This window comes from Sorex fumeus, unplaced genomic scaffold (genome assembly GCF_029834395.1).
Source record: "Sorex fumeus unplaced genomic scaffold, SorFum_2.1 ptg000098l, whole genome shotgun sequence".
NCBI classification, from domain to species: Eukaryota; Metazoa; Chordata; class Mammalia; order Eulipotyphla; family Soricidae; genus Sorex; species Sorex fumeus.
In genome coordinates, this window is record NW_026606155.1 from 78,328,792 (window position 1) to 78,349,638 (window position 20,847).

Consider the following 20,847-nt stretch of genomic DNA (forward strand, 5'->3'; position numbering starts at 1 on the left):
CAACTCTTGGCAGGAGTTTGAGCCATGGTACAAGCCCTGGCACGTACTGGTGAGCACAACCAGATGTGTGACCCTGGGGAGCACAAGCAAATGTGAATCCCTGATCATATCAAAAGCAGCAAAGGAGGGAAGGAAAGAAAAAACAAAACAATAATTTCTATTATTTTAAACTATAAATTTAGATTTCTTTGACTATTGGGGTCAAATTCAAAAGAAAATTTTGATTTCATTAAAGACTCAGGAAAGTAATTTTCCAAAATGTTATTTTTAATGTCTATGCCAAATAAATAATTTACATACAAGACAAAATGGTCACAAGCTTTCATAAATTCCAAAGTTTAAGAATCTCAGTTGAATGCAGAGGTACATCAACTATTTTTAAAACCAAGACCAAGCATCTGCATATTAAAAAAAATCATCAAAATTAAAATTACCCAAGTTAAATTTCCTTAAAAATGTTTTGAATATTATACTGGATAAATGGATACAAATGCATTTGTGCAAATTAACTTAAACAACAGTATGGCTTAAAAATCATCAATTACTTCTGCAGTGTTATCCTATATGAGCCCATATTATCCTATGAGTCATTCTGCCTTGGCATTTTTCTTAGTTCAAGTAAACATTCTGTATACACCTACAGGTAATATAAACCTATTGACTCTGTCCCCAAATACAAAGATTTAAGGTGGTATACTGATATCAATTAATATTTAGGGATTTTGTTAAAGATAACAAATATTAACATAATCCAAGAACTAAGATTTAGTCAATATGTATCTCAGTGATTGAGGGTATGCCATGTGCATATGAGGTCCTCAGTTTGGTCCCCAGCATGTACAAACACACACAGGAAAAAGTAATTTTCCTGTCTCTTCCCTTTTCATAACCAAAATTTCTATGACAGAAAAATAGGAAATAGGTACAACTCATTTCACTCTTCCTTCCATACTTAATAAAACTCATAGTATCCCACAATTTCTAACAAATCCAGTTGTTTTACAAAGTATAACCTCTGCTTGAAGATTACAATTACTTTAAATACTGCTATCATTATGGGGGAAAAGAAGCCATTTGTACAAACATTTAAATTGCTTATACAGCAAAATTTAAATTCATTACATAATCCTAAACTACAACTAACATGCAGATTATCCTGAAAGTCACACCATGAATTGCCAACTTTATTTACATCAACCAGTTAAAAACCATCTACTAATTACAAGTCTACTGGTTTACTTGTCGGTAGTAGCTGAGTTTTTCCAATAGGATTTTTGGGAGAACCTTTATACCATATCCTTTCTCTTTCTGAAGGCTTCCGAAGGACCTGATTATTTATCCCAGGAGAAAAGCCCCTATTATTATTTACAATGGATTTCAAGATATTTTGATTTGTCAGATCATCCAAGGGAACCTTAATTTGACTATCAGCTATGACTTCCTGTTTACAAACTCTGGAAGACCCAAGAGAAGTCACAGAGTCTGGGTGCCTCTTTATCTTTGACAAAGATTTAGAAGTTAACTCCACGCGTAATTTTGAAACTTCATCAACATTTGACTGTTCACATGATGTGGACTTCTGTTTTTTAAGACTTAATTTGCCGCGCAAAACAGAATCTTTCGATGTACCTTCTATACAGGAAGAAAGAGCACTTTCACAGCTCACTGCTTTGACCAAAGGAGATGTGGCATCACCTTGAGCTGACAATTTGCGTCTTACTGGTTGCCTGTTGTATTCCAATAAAGAATTAATTCTTCTGACAGACTGACGAACAGGTGTACGTTGAAATTTAAGAGGTGATTTAACTTTTGTCCTATTTGGCTCATTTAAGGAAAGTTTGTTAAACCACTGGATGTGGTCTGAAACCCTTCCATGCTCTGTCATATATAAACTTTCGGGAACCATTTTATCACCTAATTCCTCCAGTGACTGTGTACTAATTCTCACTGGCCTAGGTTTGGGCAAGTTTGTCACAGTACAAGTCTGCTCAGCGGAAGGGGTGTTAGCTGCGTCCTCCTCATCCTCCTTAGAAGTTACACAATTCAGTAAATTCTCTCCAATCACATCCTCATCCTCCTTTTTTTCGGTATTTAGTTTACACTTTGGAGACTGCTGTTCCTTTATATTTTCATCACTAAGAAATTCTTGTTCACTAAAATGATCATTAGGTATCTTTGAATGAATGCTTTTATCAAGTTCTATATTCATCTGAACAGAGTGACATTTGATAGTTGCTTCTTCAAACAACTTTTGAGTCTGATGTGGTGAAAAACTGCTTTCATCCTTACTATTCCGGTGTTCATTTGATTCTATAACAGTCAAATCATTAGTTTCAAACAGATTTTTCTCTGGGCTATATTCTACAGAAGATGCTTCACTTAACTTTACTTCCCCAACACTAGTAACTGGTGACTGCCCAGGATTCATCAATGAATGAAGATTACTTCCAGATTCAGAAAATGCTTTCTGAATTTTTGCCAAAGTTTCTGTTGTCAGATTGTTTTCATCTCCACTAAGAGAGCTTCCGGTGACATTGTTACTATGCGTACTGTGTATATCAGAAGGGGTGAGTTCATATGAACTAACAGGTGACTTTTCAACCATTATATCAGGCTCCAAAGAAGAGTTTTCGACCTCAAGATTTCTCTCTACTGGAGATGCATCATTTGCAACTATTTCTTGAAAATGTGAATTGCTAGGTCCTGTCCAAGACATCCGGTAATTTGTTTCATCTAGTCGCTCTGGGGTCAGTAAGTTTTCCTCAGACTTACTGATCTTTTTAGAACCTAAAATAAATCAGTTCAATGTTTTTAATAATTTATATTTGACTTAGTTTTGAAACATTACCCAAACACATGGCAAATGATAGAATGATTTCACTGCAATTAAATATTTATACTAAATCATTTTAGTATAAAATATCAAATATTTCTAAAACTTCCATTTCTAAGTATCCTCTACTTATATACTGCAATGCAAATATTTTCACCATTCAAACATCAATTTTTAATTTCAAGAATTATGTTTTACTATCAAAAAGCAACTAAGTAGGCTTTTGGGTTAAAGCTCTTACATTATCATGCAAATATACCTTTCTTTGTTAATCTTTCATCAATATCTGGGCTAAAAAGTAGACCTGTCTTTATAGATTCGATTCCATTTTTTAAACTTTGTTGATTTGCAAGTCGTCGTCCAACATTTTCACGTCTATTCATACCAGAACACTCATTCTGCACAGAAAAGAAAACAAAAGTTTTGGTTGCAAATGTAGTGTTGATGAGATCTGATCAGCCTTAAGTTAGGATTGTCTAATAGTTTGGAAAGGGCATGGGAGAGAAAGTGAGGATCTACAGAATAAGGAACTAAGGAACTAAATCCATATATGGTTTTGGGACTAAGTGATTGGAAGAATGAGTTACCAAAATAGCAGTACTCCTATATATATATATATAAAAGAATGAGTTACCATACTGATATAGTGAAAACTGCAGGTAGAACTATGGTTGTGAGAGGTGGAAGAGTGGAGAAAGAGCACTGGTGAAGAAATGCATATCCTACAGGCTACAACCAAGATGACTACTTGTCAACATCAAGAAGTGGACATCAAGTAGTAGATGTTAAGAAACATTATATAGGAGACATTCTGGGCTGGAGATATAAGCTTGGAAGACTTAAATGTATAATGTTGAAACCTGATAATCACCTTGAGTGGGAAAAAAAATTCTAAAGATAAAGCTGTGGGTGTTTAAATGCAAAGGAATTTAAAAAATAACACATAGAAGCGGGGAAAAAAATAAGATTAATAGTATCCTTAAACAAAGGAAAGAAAAGTATGCCAAAGAGGAGTAAAGTGATCATCCAGGTCAAATGCTGATGGAATGTCAAATCAACCAAAAAGAGAATGCATCCACTGGTTTGCACAACATTCAATTTATGGGGTGACTGATGAGAACAGTTGATATAAATGTTAAGAGATTAAAGCTTGACTGGAATCGATTTAACCAGACTGCAAAAGGAGAGCCTGGAGATCCTAATTTAAAAGTCTGGAATACAGAGACTCACAAATGAATCTCAAAATAGATCAGCTCCCTACAGAGATGTCTTGGGACCCTAATCATCTACAATTTTAGAGAATTCCAGGAGTGCGCAGCCACATTTGTGGCCGTGCAACTTCTCATGGTACTCACAATAAGCACAGAAAATAAATTATCTAGCATCTGCTTATGGCAGACAGGCTTGAATGGTGGCGGGAAAATTCAAAATAATGGTGGTGGGAAGGTGCAACCGTGGTGAGACTGGTGTTGAAATATTGAATGTAATCAATTAATGTGAACAACCTTATGAAAATAAAATTAAAAATTAAAAAAAGTGTGGAATAGAGTAGAGTGGAACAGTAGCTGGGGAAAAGAACACGGCCAGAAGCCCAGGGGTTCCGGCTTGATTATGATATTATGAATACCAAGGAATAATAAAGATACTTACAACATCTTTGCTACTTCTCCCCAGACTAAATTTCAGACGAAGAGATCTTCGAACCTTTTCTTTACGGCTGATTTTAGGAGAGAAACAGCCAGCTTTCCCTGATTCTACCCTAAGAATGGAATGTAAAATATTAGTTTAAAGCATAAGGACTAGGGGCCGGAGTGATACACAGCGGGTAAGGTGTTTGCCTTGCACGCGGCTGACCTGGGTTTGATCCCCGGCATCCCATATGGTCCCCCAAGCACCGCCAGGAGTAATTCCTGAGCATCACTGGGTGTGACCCAAAAAGGAAATAAATAAAGCATAAGGACTAGAAAAATTTCTGCAAAATGTAATTTTAGGAAAAGCCTAGGGCAAATAAAATTACTAGTGACCAAATATAATGATAATTTCCCTGAAGTCAATTTTACTTATAAAGGATATCATACATATATATTGTTCCTTCATGTAATAAAAATGATCCTTCCCATTTCTCAAGTCATTTAGTGGGACTGCAAAGATAATACAGCAGGTATTATCTGCCTTGCATGTGCCTATATGGGCTTGGAAGCCCATATAGTCCCCAGATCACTGCTAGGAGTAATTCTTGTGTGCAGAGCCAGGGAAAAACTCCTGAGCATTGCCAGGTGTGTCCCCAAAACAAAACAAAAAAAAAGTTACTTAATCACAGAATAATTAGAATAGGCTAGTTTTTATAATTAACAGAAAAGGTAGCACTGTCCTCCTGTTGTTCATCGATATGCTCGAGCAGGCACCAGAAACTTCTCCATTGAGAGACTTGTTGTTACTGTTTTTGGCATATTGAATACGTCATGGGGAGCTTGCCAGGTTTTGCCGTGCAGGTGGAATACTCTTGGTAGCTTGCAGGGCTCTCCAAGAGGGGCAGAGGAATCGAATCCAGGTTGGCCACGTGCAAGGCAAAGTCCTGCCTGCTGTGTTATTGTTCCGGCCCAATAGGAAAGATAAAAATTATATATTCTCAAAATAAATTAGGGCACTGTTTATTATTTGGACCACATCAAATAATACTTAAGGGTCAGTACTTAAGGGTCATTCCTGGCTCAGTGCTCAGGAAATCATGTGGTTCCAGGGATCAAACTTGACCTCCTGTACATAAAATAAAGCTTTTGTATCAGTTTATTGAGTTCTATCTGCAACCCATAAAACAGAACTTTAAGCAAAAAAAGTGGACCCAATTAGGAATCTTTTCGTAAGGGATACACCAAGGGTATTGGATTAATAAGGTATAAAAACAAGAAAATTTAAAAAAAATTATGATTCAGATATTCTCAATTAAACCCAATTATTTTACTAAATATATATACTAAACACTGATCCAAGAAAACAAAATATCCTGGATAATGTACCTGCAAACTTTTTTGTTTGCAATTCTTTTACTTCGCCTTGGAACATCCGTACCGATCAAATGGCTTCCACTGATGACTACTGGAGAGACTGAACACTGTGATGATCCTTCTGAGCTTGTGTCAAAGTGAACTAAAGAAAACCCCAAAGTATGCAATATATCACATTACTTATTTTCTTTTCAAAGTATAAGATATTGATCACAATTAGATTTATCTTAAAAAAGGTTATTAATTTTTACTTTTTAGGTTCCATCACTTATAAATGGCTTTAGACTCTGACGCTGAATTCTGTAAATATATAACACTAACATAAAAATTCAGTAAAGTATTTTATATATAATACCAATGTTCTTATGAAAAATGAACTATCAGGAAGTCACTTGGCATGACCTGTGCTAATGAATGGTAGTCCCAGCTGTCCATTTTATGAAATTATTTGATGTAATACCACAAAACTTACTAACAAAAAAATTAGAAAAAAAGTAAAATTATTAACTAGAGACTTCTATTTAAATTGGAATTGTGCCCCCAACACAAGCTCGGCCAAGAGGAATTCCTGAGCACAGAACCAGAAATAAAAGCACTGCCACGTGTGGGCCCCCCCTCCACACACACACACACACACACACACACACCACATCAAAAGAAGATACACCTAGAATATGTGTAGTAATGTAAAATGATCACACATACCAGAAAGCAAGTATAACTAGAACCTCTAAACAACCATACAAAACATGTCATTTCATTCAACTTTTTTCAATGAACAGTAGGATTGTGAAAAACTTATAAAACAGCTAATTAATTAAAATGCAAGTCTTTGTGTTGTCTAAACCAATAAAAAGAAATCTATAAATTATCCCTCACACTTTGATTAAATGAGAAACAAGTAAACAACGAGGAGTTATGGGCTTAATTGGTATTTAACATAATTTTGAGTTGAACATAAGTTTAATATGAGCCAATTTGTATTCTACCCAGGCAAAAAAGGCCAACTCAGTTTTAAGAACACATAACCAACATATCTGGTTCTTAAAAAAAAAAAAATGAATATTTTATTCTCCAGAGATTTTGATTAGACACATTACAAACTTATATTTCAACTGGAAGAAAATGGCTGAACTTACTGTAAGGGACCCAAATAAGATACTTGAAAAATAGTGTAAACAAAGTTGCTAAAACTTTAATGGATTTTTCTTAAAAGTAAAAATATTTAAAAAAGTTTTTTATTAAGGCATCGTGATTTACAAAGTTATTCATAGTGGTATAGAGAATTAATAGGAAAAAGAAATGTAAGATATCAAAGGGGAGATACCTAGGTTACAGTTGACCCTGGAGTGTAGGAATGAGAAGGGCAGAGAAGGAAACAAACTGAGGGAGCAGAAGCGGATAAGGGGTAGCGGTCAGGGCCTTGGTGCACAGGCGTGTGGTACATCTATATATTGAAACAACTGAGCCAATATTACTCACTCAAGCCCAAATTCTCACTCTAGTTATATACCATAACTTTCAATAGGGATGGCTAAAAGGCATAGTCACATGTCATTAATCATTATACTGGATGTTTATTTTAAAAGTTTGGGGACTTTAAGATGAAACAGCACTTTGCTCAAAGTTAATGCTTAGAACTGAATCATTTAAATTCAATTCTACCTGATACTGGCGTAGAACTGCTACTGAAGAGATTACTTGGCAGTAAATCAAAGTTAAAATTGTGCTTGATGGACTTCCTTTTCTTACTTGAAACACCATGAGAGGAATCTACTGGTAGTTTACGTTTACTATTTGGTGTAAGGATCACTGGGGATACAGACTGCTGGGCTGAAAAGACAAACACAAAAAATTTCTAATTCTTCCACAGATTTCATAAAATACAAAGCTATATATATATTTCTTATGAAGCTATGACTTAAAATTGAGCAAATAATGAGGCAATGCTTACTCGAAAAATAACATAAAAATAGATATTAGAAAAAAATTAATAGTATGGGCTTGCTCCTCAAGCCTATGTTCTACCTTTCTTGCATATTTCCACTGTGGAGAAGTCTATGTTCTTTCTTGAACATGCACTTCTTTCTTTCCCCTAACATCTTTCTAAATAAATGTCAATAAAAACTACCTTGCTTCACATAACTAAATAAAAACCCCAGTCCCCTCCCCAGGATGTTATTATTCAAAGTGAAAATGGCAATGTTGCAAAAAGCCAAGATTCTTAAACATAAATCAAACACTTGGATCACAAGGAAAAGCCCTTGACATACCTGGACATGCCCCCCACCTCAAAAAAGTTCACCTTTAAAAACACTAACATAAAGAATTATAATGAGAAAGTTAAAAAATTGAACCTCTTAGTTTCTCTTTTATCATAACTATTAACAGTAAACCTTCTTACCTACAACCTCAGTTCATTTTACCCAATGTAATTAGCAATGCCACAACATAGCTAAATTAGATCCATTAAATATTTATCACACTTTATCACATTAATTATAATAAGTATAACTATTTACAAAATATGTGGTAATTTCCATTTAAATAAAAACATAATACCTACCAATTCTTTCATGCTGTGGTGTAATAGAGGGTGTTCTGTTAGATTTAAGTTTATTTAATGCTCCACTAACAAAATCTGAAATTAAAGCATAGATAATCAATTATCACTTAATGCTCATTTAACCAATAATTCATATTATTTGAGATCTTCTCAAATGTTTCTGTCAGCTTATTGGTTTAAAGTCAGTAAATGTTACTTAAAAGAAATTATTTCGAAATAGAAATAAAAGCATACGCCTGTGATTCAGGGGCCACAATGGTAGTAGTCAGGCATGGGCTATTCTCAGCTTCGTACGTGGGCGCTGCTTCCAGCAGTGCTGGGTGGATGATGCAGTGCCAGGGACCAAAGCTGGAGCTCCTGCATGCAATACACGTACTCTACTCTGTTGAACTACTTCTCCAACCCAAGGGACCTATGTTTATACCATTCCTCACTTAGATTCCCAGAACACTCAGAAAAAATGTAAAGCAAGCGTATTTAATGGACAAAAGGCACAGAAGAGGAAAGCATGAAGGGGCGGGGGGCGCGCAAAGAAGAAACACAAGGTAATACAAGCCAGAAGATGAAAAAAAGAATAATAACTAATCACAACTGGTTATATTACTCAAAAGATAAGAAACTAAGGGCCTGCCATAGAGGCAGGCAGGGGATGGGGGGTGATGGGAGGGAACCTGGGAACACTGGTGCTGGGAAATGTACATTGGTGGAGGGATGGGTGTTGGAAACTGCATGACTGAAATCCAATCATCAACAAACAGCTTTGTAAGGGTCTATTTCAGCAATTTGACTAAAAAGCTAATAAACAAACAGACAAACAAATAAGAAACTTTTTAAGGTAAGTAGAGGAAGAATGGCCTAAAGGTTTTGTTTGTTTGTTTTAATTGAATCATGGTGAGATAGAGTTACAAAGCTGTTTGTTTGGATTTCAGTCATACAGTGTTCCAACCACCAATCCACCTGCGTACATTTCCCACCTTCAGTGACTCCATTTTCCCTCCCACCACCCTCCCCCTAGCCTGCCTCTTTAGCAGGTGCTCCTTACCCCCCACCCACAATGGGCACCCACTCCCTCCCCGCACTTGAGGCAGTCTAATCAGTGGACCAATACTTCTGACCCTTGTTTCTACTGTCCCTGGACATTAGACTCATTATTATTATTATTATTATTATTATTATTATTATTTTTAATATCCTACAAATAAGCATCAAGTATCTTTGATCAAGGATATTAGAAGTCTCAATCCGCAATGATGGAAAATTAGGTCTTTTTAAATTCTTCCTAGAAAACATCTTTCATTATTCTAATCCTTATGCTGAAGGGCAAACTCAAGTAATGTTGAAAGACAAGACTATTCTTCCATACAGACCCTTTTTTTATAGCATCCTTCTCATCTAAATAGGACACAAGAGTTCTGAATGGCCATACAAGTTCCCTAGGTTTGCCTGTTCTTCAATAAGGTTCAGCCGGAATCCCTCTTTCCAGGATCATAACTCTGGGAACATTTTTTCTTTGATGGTATTTTGTTTGTGCTAATGATGAAGTTTTAAGTTTAAACTCTATTACCATTTTTACTTCTCACATGCATACACCAGAGCATATAACTTTTCATGTTAGATTTAAAAAAAAATGCAGTATCTATAAAGCTAATTGTCACTTACCTCCTACACTTTGTCTTCGCTTTCTCTTACAGTCACCAGGAGTTTCATATTCACCTTCTTCAAAGCCTTCTACTGACGGAGTAGCACAGAGACCATCAATACCCAACATAGTTGGGATCTTTTCCAAAATAAAGACTGGAACATGCCCTAAAAAAATGTTCACAGTTAAAACCTTTACTCCCCCTCAAATGTTTAGATAACATATAACAACTTTCTAACAGTTGCCTGCAGAATTCACTCTTCCCCGTTTAAATAAATCCTATTAATAATGCAACTACATCGTACCAATTTCGGAAGCATAATCAATAAGAGTCTGGACCACTGCAGCCTGCAGTCGGAGCTTTTTTTCAGTGTGAGTAGACATCTTTTCATGTACTTCACTTGTCTGAAGAATGTTCGGTGCAAATATCACTGCAAGATTGCTGCTACCCATTTTATTCTCACTAGACCTTAAATGAAAACATTTTATTAGATGGATTTAAAGATTATAATAGTTAAAATAAGATAATGAGCAAATTATGAAGGTCTTTTTATCAGTTATACTCAAGTGAAAATATAATTGCCTTTCATCTCTCAACTGTACTACTGCTTTGAACATAAGACAGAACAAGAAACATACAGCTTTTGTGTGCTTGAGTAGACATAAAATCCACAGTAATCAAGGTTCAAATTCTGCTTTCCACATACTAAATGCTTTTTTTGGGGTAGGAGTACTGCTATTTATTTAGCCACTGATTAGCTGATTGAATTGTGCATGAACTCCACCTTACTTTTTTTCCCCCATTTTTTATAATTTTATTTATCGAATCACCGTGAGAGCAGTTACAAAGCTTTTGGGTCTAAGTCTCGGTCATACAATGAAACACCCGTACCTTCACCAGTGCCCATTCTCCACCACCAAAAACCCCAGTATACCCCTCCCACACCCTCCCCCGGCCTGTGGGGCATATGATTGCCACATTACTCTCTCTCTACTTTGATCACATTCAATATTTCGACACCAGACCCACCATTATTATTTGAGATTTTACCCCAACACTCAGATATGCTGAAAAGGCAGCAATAGATAATTTGTGTTCTATTGCTGGTTATGAATAACATATGATGTTGTGTGGCTGCAGTAGGGCCATGTGATTTTGAAATTCCGAAATTTTAACACTTAAATCTGGAGGGATTTCTGCCAAAAGCCACTGGGTTTTGAGATTTGCTCCTGAGTCTCTGGGATCATGGCTATTGAGCTGCTCGATCAGGTACCAGAGGGGCCGTTCGTGGGCGATGACTTGTGGTCTCGTTGGGGTGGGGAGGACAGGCCCAGCTCCACCCCATCCCGTGAAGCCCAACAAGTTTCGTCACTGTGGGATCAAGTTTGACTGTCCAATGGCCTCTGGAGGATGGCGGCCACCGAGCCGCCAGGGGGAAACAGGCGGAGAGACAGCACCCTTTCCCCCCTGGGGTTGCCTGGCAACATTAACCTACTGCAGGGTCCCGACACATTTCTGCCAAAAGCCGCTGGGTTTCAAGATTTGTTTCTGAGTCTCTGGGATCAAGGCCGTTAAGCAGCTTGATCAGGAGCCAGAGAGGCCATTCGTGGGCGATGACTTGGGGTCTCATTGGGGAGGGGAGGACAGGCTCGGCTCCCCTACATCCCGTGAGGTCCAACAAGTTTCATCACTGCGGGCCCAAGCCTGACTGTCCAAAGACCTCTGGAGGATGACGGCCACGGAGCCGCCAAGAGGGAGCAGGTGGAGGGACAACACCCTTTCCTCCCTGGGGTGGCCCGGCGACAGTAACGTACTGTGGGGTCCGGACACATTTCTGCCAAAAGCCACTGGGTTTTGAGATTTGTTTCTGAGTCTCTGGGATCATGGCCGTTAAACAGCTGGATCAGGAGCCAGAGAGGCCATTCGTGGGCGATGACTTGGGGTCTCGTTGGGGTGGGGAGGACAAGCCCAGCTCCACCCCCATCCCGTGAGGCCCTGTGTGTCTCGTCACTGGGGGCCCAAATGTGACTATCCAGTGGCCTGAGATGGATGGCGGCCACTGGGCCGCCTGGGAGAACAGGCCAAGGCACGAAACCTATTCCCACTTGGGTTGGCCCAGCACCGGTAGCCTACTGCAGAGACCAGACGCATTTCTACCTAAAGCCACTGGGTTCTGAGATTCGTTCCTGAGTCTCTGGGATCATGTCCATTAAGCAGTTCAAACAGGAACCAAAGAGGCCTTGCCTCCAATTATATAGCTGAGCCGGAGGTGGTTTGTGGGTGTGTTTCGCACATACCTAATTTTTGGCCGTTTACTTTCTTGGTAAACTTTGCCAAGTTTTTGGGGTCTGGCCAAAGGCACAGCAGCAATTTTGGGGTATCTGGAAGTCTGGAGGCGCCATGAGGCTGCTGATGCACTCGTCTCACAGGTACAGATTGACCTTCTGGTGGCACCATACCCCCGACACATACTAAATGCTTTTAAGTAATTTTCAAATGCAAATATATCCAAGTATAAGAAGGTAGGAAGTATATCTGCACAAGTAGATTCACTAATGCAGGAGATGGGGAATAGTTTGAAATACAAAATAAGCATTTTGGGGGGCTGGAGCGATAGCACAGCGGTTAGGACATTTGCCTTGCACGCAGCGACCCGAGTTCAATTCCCAGCATCCCATATGGTCCCCTGAGCACCGCCAGGAGTAATTCCTGAGTGCAGAGCCAGGAGTAACCTCTGTGCATCGCCAGGTGTGACCCAAAAGGCAAAAAAAAAAGAAAGCAAAATAAGCATTTTTAAAACAGTAGCCAGTGAAAGAATCTTATTAACACCAATAAACCATTAATTAATGGATGATAAAGACAGCAAGAGAATGTTAAATCACTTAGTTGGACAACTGTTAAAAAGTTGTTATATGTTATTTAAACAATTGTGGGGAGTAAAGGTTTTAACTGTGAACATTTTTTTAGGGCATGTTCCAGTATTTATTCTGGAAAAGATGCCAACTATGTTGGGCAGTGACAGTCTCTGTGCTATTCCATCAGTAGCTTCTTAAGTTACACAGGGTACAAAGCACCTAATAAAAGACTGTTAATAGTTTTCACATTAAATTTTCATTTCAAATGAAGTTTTCTTGTCTACATGGGACATCTAGCTATTTGAGAAAATTAAACTATCATTTCCAAAGACTTAATTTCCACTTACCGAAGAGAAACATTTCTGAGGAAGTTAAAGAAATATCTTAATATTTCAATTGTGTGGTCAGTCATAAGACAGGAGATCAATAATGTAGCTTTATTCTTCTCTTCTAGTCCTAACTGTTGAGCTTTAAAAAATGCTTCATGCAAATCAGCTGGGAGAATGGGCTCTGGCAATTCCCTGAAAAACTGTTTAAGAAGTCCTGCAATGTCACAAGGAGGTGCAGAAGAAAGACAACTTTCACCATGGTCCAATTTATTCTGAAAGAAACGTTATAAACCTTCATTTTCTGGGCTTAAAATTTACTGCCAATAAAACATTCTTTCTTATACACTAAGGAGTTTTCCTTTAATAGATTCTCCCTAAATCTTGTTTTAATACATATTACTCCTTATTTCTATTACTCCTTTCTAAAAGGCTAAAAACAATTTACATAAAAATTCTTTTCATATAGAACAAAGACCATGAATGTGAAAATACTCTGCCAGCTTAATACAACACGTTGCTTGATTATGGTGATCACTTCACAATGCATATCAAAACACAAAGCTGTACATTTTATTTCTTGGGCTGGATCATGTGCTTTGCATGCAGAAGGAGGTCCAAGTTCAATCCCCTGGACACCATATGATTTCCCCCAAATAAGGTCCACAAGCAATCCTGGGCACTGGTAGGGATGCATCACTCCCCACAAAATAGTAAACATGCTTGCCAATCCCATCTCAATAAAATTGAGCAGGGGAGTCACAGAGACAGTTCAATAGGCTCAGCACAGGCTTTGCAAACTGGAAGCCTGGGTTCAATTCCAGGACTGCTGGAAATGTAGTCAGTAGGAGATTCCAAGTATCCCCAACCTCCCCAAAGTAATATATAAATGTATACAAATTCTTTGGGCTGGAGCGATAGCACAGCGGGTAGGGCGTTCGCCTTACAAGCGGCCAACATGGCCGACCCGAGTTCGATTCCTCTGCCCCTCTCGGAGAGCCCGGCAAGCTACCGAGAGTATTGGATATGCCAGACACAGTAACAACAAAGTCTCCAATGGAGACGTTACTGGGCCCGCTCGAGCAAATCGACGATCAACGGGAGGGCCTTTACTTTTTACTTTTACTATACAATTTCTTTGAAAAAAGATTATTCTGCCATAAAGCTATTTCTAAGTTAAATTTCTCAAAATAACTTATGCAAACCTTCTAAATATTTTAGTCATAACATGTCAAAAAGTGTTACACATGAAAAATCACATTTCAGGAATATGCATACCTTTAGTGCTTTAAGACGAATAACAGATCCCGATTTTCTAAAAAGTCCTTCTGTATGAAGATGCTCTTCTAAAGATGTGCAAGCATCAACAAGAAAGCTGAAAGAGAAATCTCTTTAGGCCAGATAGACTTCTTACCACATTCTTTATTCTCCAAAGTACAGAAGCAGATAAAGCACTACATCACTTTAAGAAGTTCTGAGGTTGGCACTGAAGGGGCTGAACACATGTTTTGAATACAGGAGGCCTGGGTTCAATAATCCCCAGCACCACTAGGTGGCCCCAAAAAACAAAAACAAACAAGACTGATTTTATAAATCCCTCTAATCTTTGTGATAAAAGGTTTTCAGTTGTCTTTGCTTCCTAACTTCTTCAAGGTGCATCAACTCACCCTTTCCCACTACTCTTCTGGTTTTCCTGCTACCTCCCTGACTACTCTCTATCAAACAAACTCTCTAGTTCCTTTTTATTCTGACCTCCACACGCTAGAATGACCCGGGACTCTAAGGATTCCTCTACTCAGTCATTTAACAAACACCAGGTGCCTATTCTGTCCTACCCAGAACATGGGAGACCTTAAAAAATGGATGCTTCTGAAAATAAAATTGTGCAGAAATTGTTTAACAATGCACTAGTGTGTTTGCAGCAGGATAGAAGAAAGGCCTCCATCTCAATGGACTCATCCTAGAGATGAGGCAAAGATGAGAGACTGAGCAAATGTACTGGGGTTGCTTAGTTGGCTGGAGGCAGAGTCAGGAAAAGACTCAGTCTGAGCGATGTGAAGTCACAGCCTCCAAAGCCTTCTTTCTCTCCATGAGGGAGTTTATGCAGCTCACATAGCTTAAACTATCTACCATCAGCTATACTGGCCAAACTACAAGTCAGGTTTTTTTTTTCTCCCTTACTCAAACATTACACCTTAGAAAGCTGGATATATCCCAGTTCTTACAATCCTTCTCAAATTTAGCAACACGTCCTCACATTTTATACTGAATAATTAAGCAACTACGGTTGACTTTAATCTGTTGGTGCAGATGGTATCAACAAATCAGAATGGAAGTTAGCTAAGAGCAATAGAGTTGTGCTAGAACACAGTAGCTGGTCATAGAAGGGAACTGATGGAAGACTTTTATGGGAGGTGGCGGGATGGGGTGAGTAGAGTGATAGCACAGTGGTAGGGCATTTGCTGTGCACATGGCTGGCCTTCAATTCCTCCGCTACTCTCGGAGAGCCCGGCAAGCTACCGAGAGTATCTCGCCCACACAGCAAAGCCTGGCAAGCTACCCATGACGTGTTTGATATGCCAAACACAGTAACAAGAAGTCTCACAATGGAGATGTTACTGGGCCTGCTTGAGCAAACTGATGAACAACAGGAGGACAGTGCTACATTGCTACAGTGGTATTCCAGGTGAAACTCCAAGCTCAGTGTCTGGTGATCATGCAGGGCCAGGGTAGAATTCCAGGTTCCTACAATAAAAGCATGTGATGAAGCCCTTTGAGCTACCTCCCTAGCCCCAGAAGAGCTTTGCAAACAAGAAAGGAAACAAGAAAGGAAAAAAGGCAAAGAAAGCATATCAAAGATCATTCTCACTGAGAATGTGAGTGCATGTCTAAATGCAAGAAACCATCAGACATTTCAGAAGGAAAATAATAAATGGCTACTTGGTAAAGCCTGAATGTAAACCTACAGGCTGAATGAACAAAAAAATGTTCAAGGGCAGTCAAGTGCTCAATAAACAATTGGGCAAGTCATCACCTTGAAGTGAAGGTTTTCAAAATATAGTAACAAGAATGAATCTTATTTTAGATAGAGTGAAAATTCATTAGGAAGAGCTAAAACTATATGCATTTTTGGTCTAGAGTGATGATGGTACAGCAGGGAGGGCACCTGCCTTGCATGTGGCCAACCTGGGTTCCATCCCTGGCACCCTAGGTGTTCCCCTGAGCACCTCCAGGAGTAAGCCCTGAGCACCTCTGGGTGTGGCCCAAAGTCAAAACAAAACAAAAACCCAAACAAAAAACAACAGAAACTTTAAAAGTTTTAAAACTTTTATTTTAAGATGCGAACTTCCCTAGTAATAAAAATATTAAAACTGACATGTCACTATTTAGCATATTATTAACTATGATCTTAATTGTGACAAAAAAACTGCTAAGACATTAAAATTCAATATACTCAAAAGAATATAAAACAATTGGCTTTCTAATATTCGGCACCTGAACCTTAAAGCTGAATGCTGGGAATGAGTGCAATTTAGAATGTTAAAAACATAAAGTTAAAAAAAAATTACATTAAGCAATGAAATCATTTGATAGTTCAAAAAATCATCTTAAAAAAATAAGACTCTGGGGCTGGAGCTATAGCACAGAGGGTAGGGTGTTTGCCTTGCATGCACCGACCCGGGTTCGATTCCCAGCATCCCATACGGTCCCTCAAGCACCACCAGGAGTAATACCTGAGTGCAGAGCCAGGAGTAACCTCTGAGCACTGCCCTGCTGGGTGTGACACCCCCCCCCAAAAAAAGCCACACCTCTTAAACACCAGCTTGAATTATTTATTTTTCATTTCAAATTTTGCTTACCTTGGAATTTGTCCATATTCTGGTACAACAGAATGGGGCAATGCATTCAAAGGTACTCCAAATATTTTGCCCTACAATGACAAACTCAGTTATATATTAAATATTAATAGGCTTTCTTAAATATGGCAAGTAAAAAAACCTCAGAAAATAAAAGATAGAAATAAAGTATCAGTTAAGATATAAAGAATAATTTCAAAAGCATCTGGCAACAGTTAACTAAAGCTGGCCTTTGAATAACGCAGACAAGGAACTTATGTGGATTTCCTTGCAAAAGGACAAAGTAAAAATGTTTAAAGTATACTACTGATACAAGAACTAAATTTTTATGATCTACTTTTCCTTTTCTTATTTTGGAGCTCCAGCCAGCCATGCTGCACTCTTGCTCAGGGATCACTCCTAGCCAGCTCAGGGGACCATACGGCAGGGCTGTACATCCCTTTCCTGTTTTGTAAGGCCCTGTTACTCTTATGATTTTCTAAGTAATGCTCTTCTCCAGCTTACTTCATTATAAATATACAGTATAAAACAGGTAAACATATAATACTGGTGTTGATTGACTACTATCAGTAAGGCTATAGTTAACAGTAGTTAACAGTTGACTATTAATGGTTAAAAATTTGAGAGTCTCAAGTTACAAGTGGATTTTTTGGAGAATCTTTCAAAACCTCTAAATCACTTTTTAGGCCCTCAATTATGTGTTGTCTGCAGGTCAACTGTTCTATACAATAAACATGCTGGGTGGTCAAGATAAAAGTCAACATCCCCAAGCAATATAGTAAATCCCAACACTCTCCAATCTCCATAACAAACAAGCAATGTTTATACTTAATCAGGCCAGTTGTTAGAGCTCCAACTGGCAGTGTTGTTTAACAGTTCTGTGCTGGGACCTGGAGATACTGGGGTATACCAGAATCCTCCAGGCAGTGCTTGGGGGTGGAGGGCATGCAGTGGAGGGGCCCAAACCCAGAGCTTCACATGTGCCAGACCTGCGCTTCGATTGCCAAGTCAAGCACCTCAACCCCTGCACTATTTCTGCAACCTTTGGGATATTTCCACTCGGCTTTCCGACTTCACTATCAACTAAGAAGCAGACCATTATCACAACAATCATTAATTGAGTAAGTGGCATTTGACAGGTACTGTGCTAGTCCTATCTAAGGACCTTATTGTCCTTTCAAATCCCCTAGACAACCCAAGCAGAGATAGTAGATATTATTCCCACCTTAAAGAGTAGAGTACTTAAGGAGCTTAGGAAAACTAAACAAGCAATCTCAAATTAAACAAGGCAACGGGGATGAAGTAAGATTCAAATTCAGGTAAGACTCTAAAAGCAGTAGCCAGTTTCTAAAGGGTTAGAAAAAAAAAATCACTGTACAAATTCATACATTTCAAGAAAAAACCATACTCGAGAACTTGGAAAGTCAATTTTACAACCAGAACTACGGACGCTTTCAATTATTCCTAAAATTCGATTCCACGTCCTCATCTTCTGATTCATTTAAAACGTTCCTTTGTCCCACTCCTCCCCACCCCCAAAATCTTGGTGGTGATTGGGGCGGGGGATGGGGGGGCGCATTTTCTGTCTTCTTACCCACGTGCTCCTTGTTCAAATTTAATTCACTGGCCATATCGGGAGACATTTCTAAGGATCACAGGTTAGAGAACACTGGCATTGGGTGGGCAGAAGCCAAAGATGCTGCTTAAAAAAAAAAAATCCTACAAAGATCAGAGCAGTTACTTCCCTCCACTAAAGAACAACCAAGTTAAGCCAGCAAACGTGCAAAGAAGGAAAAACCCTGCCACCTTCTTCCAACGACCCAAAGTGCCTGAAGTCAACCATTCTTGAACGGTCAGCACTTGAATCAGTCACGCTTAACCACATTCTAAATAAACATATCCGCAGCACCAGGTGGGGCAAGAAGGTCCAGCGCTCCCTCTATTTCGGCCTCGTTCTGCCCCCACAACGTACCGCTAGCTCCGTGGCTGCCGGTTCGTGTTTCCTGCGATCGCACTGTCCCCGGCCACTCTTGACCTTAATGCCGTAGACCGCCCGCAGCTGCTGCACCAAGGCCAACCTCAGCAGCCTCCGGTCCCACATCGCGGACTCCCCGACGCTCCGGGGCAGGGGCTGGCTCCCGAGCCTCCGCCGCCACCAAGTCTTCCAGCTTCCAAACACTCTCAGGCTGCTGCTCGGCTCCGCTGCCTCGCGGCCGCGTGTCACGCTCCTTCGGGTCCCAATCCCAGCCACTTCCACGGCTTTCCCCGCCCCCGGATCCTCGATCCACTTCCACCGACCTTCTCTGTCCCTCTGACCCAGCCACCCCTCACCGTCCTTCCACTTACGCCCCAACCTTCTCTCTGGTCACCCGACCCTTCCAGCCACTTCCACTCACCTCCCTTCTCGCTCTCTCTCTCTCTCACTCAGACCCCTTTCGGGTTTCTCGCACCGCGCCTGTTACCTGCTTCTCGCTACTTCCGGCCACCCCCCGACTTGCTCCTTAGGACCCCACACCTTCTCAGCCCAGTCTTTCTCGATACTGTTAGGAAGACGCTTCTCCTCGCCCCTTGGACCCCGCGGCAGGCTCCCCCTGGATGTTCCTGTCCCCGCGCCCCGCCCTCAGCGCAGCCGCCGGACCAGCCGGGCTGCACTGGCGTCTCTGCCAGCCCCGGTTCCCGCCCGGGCTGGTCGCCAGCGTCAAGCCGTTTCACAGGCCGCTCCTTCCCACCTCCATCGGCCTGCCTGCGCTCCCGGCTCGGTACATCTCTGGGCGGTTACTGAAGCCAGGCCGTTGTCCTCATGCCTCCGCCCCCCCTCACCACAACGACTCGGCAGATGCCCCAAGCCGCAGCGGCCGCCCCACCTTCCGGTCGAGACGAGACGAGGCGAGGCTCAAACGGCAGCGCCAAACAGCGCTCTGCTCTCCGATTGGCTCGCTCCCTTTTCAAAATCAGGACCCCGGAGGGGTGGCCCGAGAAGTGCCTGTATGCCACGGGCTCGCTGAGGCCCACCCTGCGGCCACAAAAGCTGTGATAGGTAAAAATAAGAAGTGTGAAGAAAGGTGAGTCCTACTTACTTCTTCACGGCTTTCTATTTGGGGGAGCAAAATCGTATGTATAACGTACTTTAATACACCCGAGAGAGTGTATGAGGGGAAATGCCATAGACACCTTATTCTCTTTCCTCCTCGTCCCCCTCCCAATTTGGTCGTGGCAGAAGGGGCCTTTTACGGAGATCTACGGAACCCGAGATGAGACCATCTAAACCATAATTCGCAAACGCAAATTTAGGTAATTCTCACAAAGAGCGTTTGGAATAACTTCGGAATTTCGAACTGGTTCAGATTAGTAGTGGTGATGCCTAAATATTATCGAGTGGTAATTAAATGTGACATGAGAGAATAGAGAGGGGGAGGAGTAAGAAGCCCAAGAGAGACGGTAACTGCCTAAACTTCCTTTGGATGGGATTTGGAGTTAGGAGACCTTGTTAATCTTGTTTGCGAGCAAGATTCCACGTGCTCAGCTCCTTTCCTGGGCAGCGGTCAGCGATCAGATATCGGTGGTTCCTTCAGGGTGTTCTCTGCCTTCTAGGATGTCATTCCTTTCGAACTCAAAATTCTCTGTGCCTTATCTGATGTATCCTCATTGCCCAATAGCACCCAGGGGCTAAGTTAATGTTTGCCAAATGAATGCACTTAATATAGGGAACGTTGCTGTGGTTCGTTTTTTGAAATCTTTGGGAGTTTAAATTTAGAGAAATGTTTC

The 20,847-nt window shown here is 40.2% G+C and overlaps 1 protein-coding gene across 1 annotated transcript; it reads right to left on the bottom strand.

Moving 5' to 3' along the window:
• Positions 1-252: 252 nt before the first annotated feature.
• Positions 253-19,566, bottom strand: ARHGAP11A (Rho GTPase activating protein 11A). The gene is made up of 12 exons (XM_056133697.1): positions 19,055-19,566; positions 17,086-17,156; positions 14,504-14,600; positions 13,247-13,500; positions 10,349-10,512; positions 10,064-10,210; positions 8,405-8,479; positions 7,504-7,671; positions 5,851-5,980; positions 4,484-4,592; positions 3,093-3,231; positions 253-2,787 (listed from the first exon to the last, which is right to left on the bottom strand). The coding sequence occupies exons 1-12, from the start codon at positions 19,181-19,183 to the stop codon at positions 1,220-1,222; spliced, it is 3,051 nt and encodes a 1,016-aa protein (XP_055989672.1). The 5' UTR covers positions 19,184-19,566; the 3' UTR covers positions 253-1,219.
• Positions 19,567-20,847: the final 1,281 nt, after the last annotated feature.